This window comes from Procambarus clarkii, chromosome 52, assembly GCF_040958095.1.
Source record: "Procambarus clarkii isolate CNS0578487 chromosome 52, FALCON_Pclarkii_2.0, whole genome shotgun sequence".
Classification (NCBI taxonomy): Eukaryota; Metazoa; Arthropoda; class Malacostraca; order Decapoda; family Cambaridae; genus Procambarus; species Procambarus clarkii.
The window spans coordinates 30,120,213-30,132,754 of NC_091201.1; the positions used below are offsets into that span (position 1 = coordinate 30,120,213).

General features: G+C 41.9%; 1 protein-coding gene across 1 annotated transcript; it reads right to left on the reverse strand.

The window, feature by feature from the left end:
- Positions 1–2,136: 2,136 nt before the first annotated feature.
- Positions 2,137–3,418, reverse strand: LOC123763788 (uncharacterized). Its single transcript, XM_045751105.2, has 2 exons — positions 3,267–3,418; positions 2,137–2,702 (listed from the first exon to the last, which is right to left on the reverse strand). Exons 1-2 carry the CDS (start codon positions 3,276–3,278, stop codon positions 2,334–2,336), a joined length of 381 nt encoding a protein of 126 aa, XP_045607061.1. The 5' UTR covers positions 3,279–3,418; the 3' UTR covers positions 2,137–2,333.
- Positions 3,419–12,542: the final 9,124 nt, after the last annotated feature.

Here is a 12,542-nt window from a genome sequence, read left to right on the forward strand (position 1 = left end):
CTAAAATTCATTTCATTAAAATACATTTCAAATTTCATTATCGACACACTGACACTGTTTCATTAAAATACATTTCACTAAATTCACTTATCCTTCATTTAATTTTTTATCCAATCATTTCACTAAACCTTCCATCATACTTAGTAAAATATTATATTATTAATATGTCGACATATATTTTATAATTATTATATATTTATGGTATGAGGAACAACAAGGTGCCGATTTGTTGCTCGACTTGTATTAAAGTCGAATATAATGAGGTTTGATCCGACTCGATGATGTCCATATAACCCCCATTACGTGATTCTCTGCTCTACTGGCCGGGAGAAGTGGCCTGACATCACTGCTTCGCGCGCCTCTCTGCTCTACTGGCCGGGAGAAGTGGCCTGACATCACTGCTTCGCGCGCCTCTCTGCTCTACTGGTTAAGAGAGCTGTCAGATTAGTGGCAGCCTTGAGGCGTAAGTCACCGAGGAGCACACGAACACGGCGAGGCATGGCCGTGCCCTCGCCTTCACGCCATGGTCAAGGTCTAAACAACAGCGAGGGACCATTAGTCTAAGAGCGTTGAGAAGGCGGGGGCCAGGAGCCTAGCTCGACCCTGCACGCACATCTAGGTGAGGACAGACACCGGTCGGCCGAGCGGACAGCACGCTGGACTTGTGACCCTGTGGTCCTGGGTTCGATCCCTGGCGCCGGCGAGAAACAATGGGCAGAGTTTCTTTCACCCTATGCCCCTGTTACCTAGCAATAAAATAGGTACCTGGGTGTTAGTCAGCTGTCACGGGCTGCTTCCTGGGGGTGGAGGCCTGGTCAAGGACCGGGCCGCGGGGACACTAAAAGCCCCGAAATCATTTTAAGATAACCTTCAAGATAACGAACCAGGAGCAAGTAACATAATAGTAGTAGTAGGCATCCATCAGTCTCAGGAGACTATGGAGTTGCGCTCTGGTTGTCGGTCTGGAGTGGCCTCACCAGGGCGCAAAGCCAGGGTAGGTTGATACAGAGAAGCTGTTACCCATGCAGCAGGTCCCCCCTCTCCACTATAATAAGGGGATATATATATATTACAAGGTGGTCTTCAAGTACACTTGGCTTCATTCTACACTCACAATTGGGGATCCTTGGTTCGATTCCCAGCGGGACAGAAACGGCTGAGTACTTTTCTTTCCAACTATTATGCCTCTATTCAGCTAGAAGTAAATAGGTATCCGGAAATTAGGCAACTGTGGTGGGGTATCTTAGGGCGGGACAGTGGTTCGACCTTAAAGGAGACTTCGATACGAGGCTAAAGTATATATAAACACAGGCTTTCTGTCCCCGGCATAACGAACTAAAAGAAAGGTCAGTATGTCGATAAACATAGAAAACGAAGGATATTCAGCGGGGACTAGTCTAAAATAGCCGTGGAAAAGGGGGGGGGATCTACTGAAGGTCACCCTCTCTCTCTCTCTCTCTCTCTCTCTCTCTCTCTCATGACTTTGACGGGGACAGGAAGCCGTCGCCTTATCATATTGTCACTCAGTGTTCTTCATGATTTTTTTTCTAACCGGATTTTAAACTGAAAAAGTCTGTTAACATTCACTATTCTGGAGTTATAACAAAGCAGGTGGATATCCTTCTCAACTCTGCTTCCACAGCCTATTGGTTTACCTCAGTCAAAATCAAAAGATTTAAATAAACCCTCAACAAATTTTTAACTCACTTGGAAGCCAAATAATTGTCATTCCTTTGAGACATTCAATGTTTGTATCACTGAGGATTGTGTCAGGCCGGACGACTGGACAACGAGGCCACTGATAAAGGTCTCACTATGAACCCAAGGTTGGACCTTTACTGAGACCACTTATATTATATATGTTACTCTGGGGGTGATCAAGGGCAGAGTTACTTGTATACCAAAAGATATATGCACCTTGATCAGTGTGTATGCACTGAGCTGAACTGTCTCAGTATTAAGTCTATAGCCACTACAAATTACATAAATATAAGAAACTTATTATATTTATATAAATTATACATATAAGAAACTTAATCCATTTCATACATTTTACTTAAGCTCACATGTGCACATATACTACTGAAGGTTGGTGGCAGGAGCCTTGACCAAGAGGATGAAATTATACTTCATAAAAATAGCTGATCTTTTTACTAACAGAAGAACATGCACATTACTGGAGCTCTTAGTTATTGCTAACTGCAGAAGCTCGGTAGATCTGGACGGTGCTGAGGGAGACGTGCCGCAGCTCATAGCTCTTCGTTCTTCGTTCAATTCTCCAGTTCTTCGAGTACCCGTATCCGCTGGAGTAGTTAATAATCAGCCAGAGGTTCTTAAGTAGTGTAGCTCTTCTTGAGCGGGAAGTTGTTTGAAGAAGAGCCGTAACCAGCATTGTAATATGGGGTTCCATAGTAGCCACGGCCACCACCACCACCACCACCAAGGCCGTTGCCTAGGCCTCTAAGGCCTCCGAGACCTCCAAGGGCCCCAGCAACACCAAGAGCTTTGAGGCCCCCTAGAGCCGCCAGGACCTTGAGACCCAACAGCGACCCGATGTCATCCTGGCCGCCATAACCCGCTTGCTTACCAAAGCCACCGACCCCTCCGGGGCTTAAGAGACCAAGGTGGAAATCTGGCTTGGCCTCGGGCTCCGCCACAGCTACTGAAGCCACTACAGAGAGCGCTAACAACATCATCACGACCTGAAGATGAATTTAAAACAGATAATTTTATAATTTGTTCTCTGGAATCGATATTTAAAGTGTTCTGTGTTCACATTTAGGGAGTACAGCATTATACATCTGTAACTCTTGATACTAGCTGTAATGGCAGTTAGGCGACTCTTGTATAACACGGAGGTATATGCTTACGAAAACGGTGTGTTCTCTAAAAAAAAAAGCTAATACATACAGAGAGGGAATAGGGATACATTCCTAGTCATGAAAAGGTGCACCTTACATGGAAGTTTTATCCGGATTGAAATGATGTGAAGGTTTGTTTGTGTGTGTGTTGAACATGAGTGTGGAGCTTATTGAACATGTGTAGGGCCTATTAAACAAGCAAGGAACATGTTTAATAAACATACTCAAATGAAACAAAACTTGTTCATTAGGCATTAAGTCGAATATCAAAATCAAACAATAATATGGGAGAGAGAGAGAGAGAGAGAGAGAGAGAGAGAGAGAGAGAGAGAGAGAGAGAGAGAGAGAGAGAGAGAGAGAGAGAGAGAGAGAAAACGAGAGCAACAAAGAGAAGGGGATACTAACCTGGACCTTCATGACTGCTCGGTGATTGTCCTGGACTGGAGAAAGGAGAGGTGTGAGTGTGAGGAGTCCGGTCCCATATATATATATACTGGACCGAGCAGGCAACCTTGTGTCGCGGGACCCTTAATATCCTGTATGCTTGGATGACCCAAAGGTCATATCCATTATAATATCCTCAACTTTCTAATGAGATTGATTGGGATTATGGTTTAACTAATCATAAGCATTATAGCCGTCCAGTTTACTTTGATAGTTTCGGTGTTGAATAATATATTCGGTGAAAAAATGCAACAGATGAACTAGCTTCAGTTCAAGACCAAGTCGAGAAATTTGGCTGAATAATTTTCAGTTAAGAGTTTATTTCACTGTATGTGTACTCACCTATTTGTGCTTGCGGGGGTTGAGCTTTGGCTCTTTGGTCCCGCCTCTCAACTGTCAATGTTGTGTGTGAGTGTGTGTGTGTGTGTGTGTGTGTGTGTGTGTGTGTGTGTGTGTGTGTGTTCACCTAGTTGTGCTAGTGGGGGTTGAGTTTTGCACTTTCAGCCCGCCTCTCAACTGTCAATCAATCAACTGTTACTAACTACTAATAATTCCCCCCCCCCCCTCCCACACACACACACAGGAAGCAGCTCTGTAACAGCTGTCTGACTCCCAGGTACCTATTTACTGCTAGGTAACAGGGGGGTATCAGGGTGAAAGAAACTCTGCCTATTTGTTTTCCGACGGCGGCGAGGATCGAACCCCGGTCCCTATGTCCACGAGTCTAGAGCGCTGTCCACTCAGCCACCAGTCCCCTGTGTGGATGTGTGTGTGTGTACTCACCTAGTTGTACTCACCTAGTTGTGCTTGCGGGGGTTGAGCTCTGGCTCTTTGGTCCCGCCTCTCAACTGTCAATCAACAGGTGTACAGGTATCATATCTACACTTGAAACTGTGTATGGAGTCAGCCTCCACCACATCACTTCCTAATGCATTCCATTTGTCAACCACTCTGACACTAAAAAAGTTCTTTCTAATATCTCTGTGGCTCATTTGGGCACTCAGTTTCCACCTGTGTCCCCTAGTGCGTGTGCCCCTTGTGTTAAACAGCCGGTCTTTATCAACCCTGTCAATTCCCTTGAGGATCTTGAATGTGGTGATCATGTCCCCCCTAACTCTTCTATTTTCCAACGAAGTGAGGTTTAATTCCCGTAGTCTCTCCTCGTAGCTCATACCTCTCAGCTCGGGTACTAGTCTGGTGGCAAACCTTTGAACCTTTTCCAGTTTAGTCTTATGCTTGACTAGATATGGACTCCATACTAGTGCCGCATACTCCAGGATTGGTCTGATATATGTGGTATATAATGTTCTGAAAGATTCCTTACATAAGTTTCTAAAGGCCGTTCTTATGTTACGAGCAGGGGAAGATACGAGCAGGAGGAAGATACGAGCAGGAGGAAGATACGAGCTGGGGGAAGATACGAGCTGGGGGAAGATACGAGCTAGGGGAAGATACGAGCTGGGGGAAGATACGAGCAGGAGAAAGATACGAGCTGGGGGAAGATACGAGCTGGGGGAAGATACGAGCTAGGGGAAGATACGAGCTGGGGGAAGATACGAGCAGGAGAAAGATACGATCAGGGGGAAGATATGAGCAGGAGGAAGATACGAGCAAGGGGAAGATACGAGCAGGGGGAAGATACGAGCAGGAGGAAGATACGAGCTGGGAAAGATACGAGCAGGAGGAAGATACGAGCAGGTATCGATACCACACACAGGCTTGACCAGCACCTCAGTCTTCATGGTCTCTAGCCCGCCGTCAATGTGACGGAAGATGGGTAACTCAGCCAGAACTGTCAGTCTTGGCCGGTGGGTGACATTTTGATTTAGAAATTTGCATTTTGATGGAACTGAGTGATTTAGAGAGACGTGAGTCGTGATCCCGTGCTATGAGAGAATAGTCACAGGCTAGTTGGTCCAGTTCCCAGCGACTGCATGAACCAGAGCGCTGTGCAGTCTACGGTCCCAATTGACCACACTTAGATCCAGCAAGCTGTTCGGGGTCGCTCATGGCATCACCAGCCACATATTTCCGGAACTATAATGACTATAGCAAGCTGGTTCACGACGCGGGTGCTACATAGTTCCTTCATATCTGTGGCACGTCTGTGGCACGTCTGTGGCACGTCTGTGGCACGTCTGTGGCACGTCTGTGGCACGTCTGTGGCACGTCTGTGTACTTAATGTACACACAATAATGTTCAATATTTCTCACTACAAACCTTGATGTTTTGAACGGCGTGTTGTAGGTTATGAGCGATATGTGAGGTTGTAGTCATGTTGATCATAATTAAGGCTCTTAGAGACAGTTTAAACAAATAACTGAACATTTCTGGACCATGTTGAACATGCAGGGAGCATATTGAACATGTCTGGAGCATGTTGAACATGTGTGTGTGAAGAATGTTGAACGTGTGAAGAATTCTGAACATGTGTTGAGATTATCGAACATGTGTACAGCATGTTGAACGTTTGTGTAATTTGCTGAACATGTCTGGATCTTGCAGATGTGTGGAGGTTGTTGAACATGTGGATCATGTTGAACATGCCTGGAGCATGTTCAACATGCGTGGAGCATGTTCACGTGCAACATGACATGGAACATTTTGAACATGTGTGGAGCATGTTGAACATATGTAAAGATACACCCATTCCTACCAGCATTCAAGGCATACTTCAGGTCCCATTAGAAATACTAAAAAACCAATCTAAATAATCTAAATATATAATCTAGATCTAAGTAATCTAGAAATACTAATGTCACTAAAAGCATTTTGAGTACACTTTTTGGTTTCTGTATTGGAACCGCGAAGGTCAGAGCTCGGCCCTCTGACACGTGTGGCCCCGTCCAGTCCGGTTGGTGTGTGTCACGGTGTTTGAGTGTGTGTGTGTGCGTGTGTGTGTGTGTATGTGTGTGTGTGTGTGTGTGTGTGTGTGTGTGTGTGTGTGTGTGTGTGTGTGTGTGTGTGTGTGTGTGTTTTTCTTATGTCGCCACCAATTGCAGCCTTCACATTGCTAATCAAACACTCACACCCACACACACACACAAAAAAAAGTTCTTTCTAATAGCCACAGAGATATTAGAAAGAACTTTTTTAGTGTCAAGAGTGGTTGACAAATGGAATGCATTAGGAAGTGATGTGGTGGAGGCTGACTCCATACACAGTTTCAAATGAAGATATGATAGAGCCCAATAGGCTCAGGAACTTGTACACCAGTTGATTGACGGTTGAGAGGCGGGACCAAAGAGCCAGAGCTCAACCCCCGCAAGCACAACTAGGTGAGTACAACTAGGTGAGTACACACATTTAGAGACACGCGCGTACATATCTTTCCACATATGTGCAGACGAGTCAGGGGGAACATGAGGAAGTAATGCCTATGGGTGTGAAAAGTACAGTTTCCGGGGTGGTTCACGATGGCCTTCCACAACCCGAGTGGAACCTTGTGGGTTCTCCGGTTCTCACTGTTTCAAGTCGCCACGTTCTCGTTCGTAAACGTTCCCGTTCGTAAACGTTCCCGTTCGTAAACGTTCCCGTTCGTAAACGTTCCCGTTCTTAAACGTTCCCGTTCGTAAACGTTCCCGTTCTTAAACGTTCCCGTTCGTAAACGTTCCCGTTCGTAAACGTTCCCGTTCGTAAACGTTCTCGTTCGTAAACGTTCCCGTTCTTAAACGTTCCCGTTCTTAAACGTTCCCGTTCGTAAACGTTCCCGTTCGTAAACGTTCCCGTTCTTAAACGTTCCCGTTCGTAAACGTTCCCGTTCTTAAACGTTCCCGTTCTTAAACGATCCCGTTCGTAAACGTTCTCGTTCGTAAACGTTCCCGTTCGTAAACGTTCCCGTTCGTAAACGTTCCCGTTCGTAAACGTTCTCGTTCGTAAACGTTCCCGTTCGTAAACGTTCCCGTTCGTAAACGTTCTCGTTCGTAAACGTTCCCGTTCGTAAACGTTCCCGTTCGTAAACGTTCTCGTTCGTAAACGTTCTCGTTCGTAAACGTTCCCGTTCGTAAACGTTCCCGTTCGTAAACGTTCTCGTTCGTAAACGTTCTCGTTCGTAAACGTTCCCGTTCGTAAGCGTTCCCGTTCGTAAACGTTCCCGTTCGAAAACGTTCCGGAGGAAGAACGTTTTATATATATATATATGTATATATATATATATATATATATATATATATATATATATATATATATATATATATATATATATATATATATATATATATATATATATATGTCGTACCTAGTAGCCAGAACGCACTTCTCAGCCTACTATTCAAGGCCTAATTTGCCTAATAAGCCAAGTTTTCATGAATTATTTGTTTTTCGACTACCTAACCTACCTAACCTAACCTAACCTAACTTTTTCGGCTACCTAACCTAACCTAACCTATAGAGATAGGTAAGGTTAGGTTAGGTAGGTTTGGTTAGGTTCGGTCATATATCTACGTTAATTTTAACTCCAATAAAAAAAATTGATCTCATACATAATGAAATGGGTAGCTTTATCATTTCATAAGAAAAAAATTAGAGAAAAAGTATTAGTTCAGGAAAACTTGGCTTATTAGGCAAATCGGGCCTTGCATAGTAGGCCGAGAAGTGCGTTCTGACTACTAGGTACGACATATATATATATATATATATATATATATATATATATATATATATATATATATATATATATATATATATATATATATATATATATAAAACGTTGCTGCTAGGTGAACAGGTGCATGAGGTGAAAGAAAACATTGACAAAACGATTCTGCCCAACATGTCGAGGCATTTGTAATTTCAGACATAATGCAGTATTATATACGAAGTCATGGTAGCAGACATACTGGATTAGTGATTGGCATAAATGATTGGGAGGAGGAAACTAATGATCTGAGAGGATTACGTCACAGTGTTACGTCACATTCTTACGTTACGTCACAAGCTACACGTGATATTATTAGTTCACGTCACAGTGAACACGTCACACTGTTACAACACGTTACAACACATTACAACACGTTACAACACGTTACAACACGTTACAACACGTTACAACACATTACAACACGTTACAACACGTTACAACACATTACAACACGTTACAACACGTTACAACACATTACAACACGTTAAAGCACGTTACAACACGTTAAAGCACGTTACAACACGTTACAGTACGCTACAACACGTTAAAGCACGTTACAACACGTTACAGTACGTTACAACACGTTAAAGCACGTTACAACACGTTAAAGCACGTTACAACACGTTACAGTACGCTACAACACGTTAAAGCACGTTACAACACGTTACAGTACGTTACAACACGTTAAAGCACGTTACAACACGTTATAACACGTTATAACACGTTACAACACGTTACAGCACGTTACGTTACACCTTCACACGCAAGGCTTACCTCACAATGGTCACCTATTCAACCCGGCCTCCTAACACACCGTCGCATTTTTTACGTATACGTAAAGGCCCAAAATCGCCGTACTAGAAAGGGTGAGCGGCTCCCGAAAGTGATACGCTATGTCCCGTTTTCTGTTTTGGGTCCTCTGGTAGGTTAGGATAAGGAGGGGCACTTTAATACGGCAGTTTCTTGACGTTGGGAAAGAACCCGTCTTGCGGGTTTTCTCCTCTCGTCACCTTGCCTTACAAGGCCTTGAAGGTGTGGTTGGTGACATACACTAGCTGTATGATGTATACACGAGGTGTATAATGTATACACTAGCTGTATGATGTATTCACGAGGTGTATAATGTATACACGGGGTGTATAATGTATACAAGAGGTGTATAATGTTTGCACTAGGTGTATAATATATCCACGAGGTGTATAATGTACACCCGAGGTGTACAATGTGTATACAAGGTGTAGAATGTATACACCAGGTGAGTAATATATACATGAGGTATATAACATATACACGTGATGAATAATATACATGGTGTATATAGTCTATCTGAATGAGCAGTTAACTCTGATGAGCTCAACTTTCCAAAATTCGATACAAAGCTTGTTAAAAGCTAAAAGTTATTTAACAGAAGGGATGAAATAAAACTTCAATGACTGATGTATTATCATAATATATTTTATTCATTATTGTGTCAACATAACCCTAATCATTTGTTTTTTTGGTCTGTAATTTTACCCGTAACCTTAAAATTTACAGAGCAATGTATGTTGTAGATATGATGAAGTCGGGAGTCAGTACATTAGACAACCTGCGGGAAGAAAGCCGGGACCCAAGAGCTAACAGCTCGATCCAGCAGGCATAAACAGTAAATACACAAGAGTACAGTAATATAATCATTTTTACAGATATATAATATGTATATTGATATGTAATCAAAATTACATTATATATAACATTTTTTATATGAGCTTTAGTAACAGCATATATGTAGGTTAGTAATTAACGTTAGAACTTAGAAACAAAGCCAAACTCTCTTTGAACACACAATTCATTCAAGAGGAATCTCACTTCAAAAGGATTTAGATTGCGTGTCAACACGCCACCACTTTGTGATAGTTACTCCTTAATGACGCCACTCTCGTCACACACACACACCTCGTTTTCTATACACGATCTTTTTTCCCTAGGTGTATAATTGAGCCAAATGGTTCACACCCAAACACACATTTTACAATATCTACATACAGGTATACGCACATATAGGTATATGTGCACGTAGGTATATGAACAAACAGGTATATGTATAAACAGGTATGCATACATACAGGTGTATGTACAGTATAAAGATGAGAAAGAATGAATATATACACCGAGATGTGTGTGGCCAGCTTCAAAGTATATATGTCATACCGAATAGCCAGAATGTACTTCTCGGCCTAGTATGCAAGGCCTGATTTGCATAATAAGTAGAGTAGTTTTTTGTTATTTACAAAAACAAATTAATTGGGTTTATTTGAAATAATATTATATTATATTACGAACATAAATTACTGACTTAATTATGTTAGTTTAGCTTTGGTTAAGATAGGTTAGGTTACCTAGGTTAGGTAGGTTAGGTTAGGTAGGTTAGGTTAGGAAGGGTAGGTTGGGTTAGGTTAGGTAGGTAGGTTAGGTTAGGTTAGGTAGGTTAGGTTAGGAAGAGAAGGTTGGGTTAGGTTAGGTTTGGTCATATTTCTACGTTAGTTTTAACTCCCAAAAAAATGAACTCATATATAATGTATTAGATAGCTTTATCATTTTATACTATACTACTACTGCTACTCTCTCTCTCTCTCTCTCTCTCTCTCTCTCTCTCTCTCTCTCTCTCTCTCTCTCTCTCTCTCTCTCTCTCTCTCTTTATATATATATATATATATATATATATATATATATATATATATATATATATATATATATATATATAAATATATTGGTAAATTTTTCTTTCTTGTAGACATATGTTGTTGAATATGACCGTAAGGGTAAGATTAATGATTCAACATGAATCTTCTCAATATTTCTTATGTTTTTCTTCATTGTCGAGGGAAGTTGAAAAATTAACTCTCAAAAGTTCATTTTCACAATTTATTATGATCTAACGCTAGGGATGCGTTTCACAAGATACTCCTTACATTTTCAGACAAATTTACCATGCTTTTGCAAAGGCATTTATTCTCTTAGGGTGAGGTGGTACAGGACGTGATTGAGATGAATAAGTGGATGAACCATAATGGATATTAATAGGCTATTACATAAATGAACATAAACAGCTTATGCTCTTACTTCTACTGTCTCTGTGTTGGTTCGGGGTCTTGAAGTTGGGTAGAATATAATTATGTGTTAACTGGTTGTTGATTGCTGGTCTTGACTTTTTGATGTGTTGGGCCCCGCTGATGTCGAGTCTTCTGTTGTCGTTATATCTGTCGATTATTTCAGTGTTGCTTGTTAAGATGTTTCTGGAGATGGTCTGGTTGTGTGTGGAGATTATATGCTCCTTGATGGAGCCCTGTTGCTTGTGCATTGTTAATCGCCTAGAGAGACATTGTGGTCTTGCCTATATACTGAGATCTTTGAGGCTGACAGTCCCCAAGCGGACATGTGAAGGCATAGACGACGTTAGTCTCTTGTAAGGCGTTCTGTTTGGTGTCTGGAGAGTTATTCATAAGTAGGTTGGACGTCTTCTTGTTTTTGTAGTCAATTGTTAATTGTATCTTCTGACTGGTGTCTGTGGGGATTTGTGACATATATATAAATTATAAAACATCCTATATTTTATCTTGAATGTGTGTGTGAAATTGTCAGACGATGTTCTCAATCACCTCTTTCTAATCTTGGGCTTAACCGTGTGTGTGTGTGTGCGTGTGTTCGCTCGTTAATTAAGCACCTTGTTAACGACATACACATTAACAAACGAGGCTGTTAGCTTCAAAAGAGGCAGACAACGTCACAAAAGCCATGATACACCTAACGAAGACGCAGATCACACAGCTTCCTTCACTCAGCCACATAATATCAACAGCATCTCACTCCACGACTAGGAGATGAGTGGGAGCGAGGAGGGACCCACAGCATCTATATATATACACACACACACACACACACACACACACACATACACACACACACACACACACACACACACACACACACACACACACACACACACACACACACAGCCATCCTGCTGACGAAGGGTAGAACTAGCGGCCGTGAAGGGACGCAAGGAACTCGAACTAGGACGCAAAGGTGCATGACATATTTTTTGCGTCACGCGGGTGAAAGTCACCAGGACAATTTTGTGATCTGTTATATGAATGACCGTGACCGTCCCCGACACCACTCGTGTGGGAGAGAATGTTACTGCCCTGCAAGGAAGCACATATACCAATATATATATACATATACATATACATATATATATATATATATATATATATATATATATATATATATATATATATATATATATATATATATGAAAGAATGTGTTTGCCTGTCTGTCCAAGGTCGGAGGCCAGATGCTTGGAGCTAGCCTCACTCAAATATGCAGGGAGAATGCACTGGGGTACGGGACCAACATAGGCTGGCTGGGGCAGGCCATTGTTAAAGTCTATAAGAAACATAAACTGTAACCAATCCCACCCACCTGAACGATTTTAATAAAGTCGGAAATGAAATCGTAGATGTGTTATCTACGATTTGTAGAGTGTTGACCTTACTCCCGCCATTTACCTGCGCATTTGTATGATTTATTTGACATAAATGGAAATATCTACTC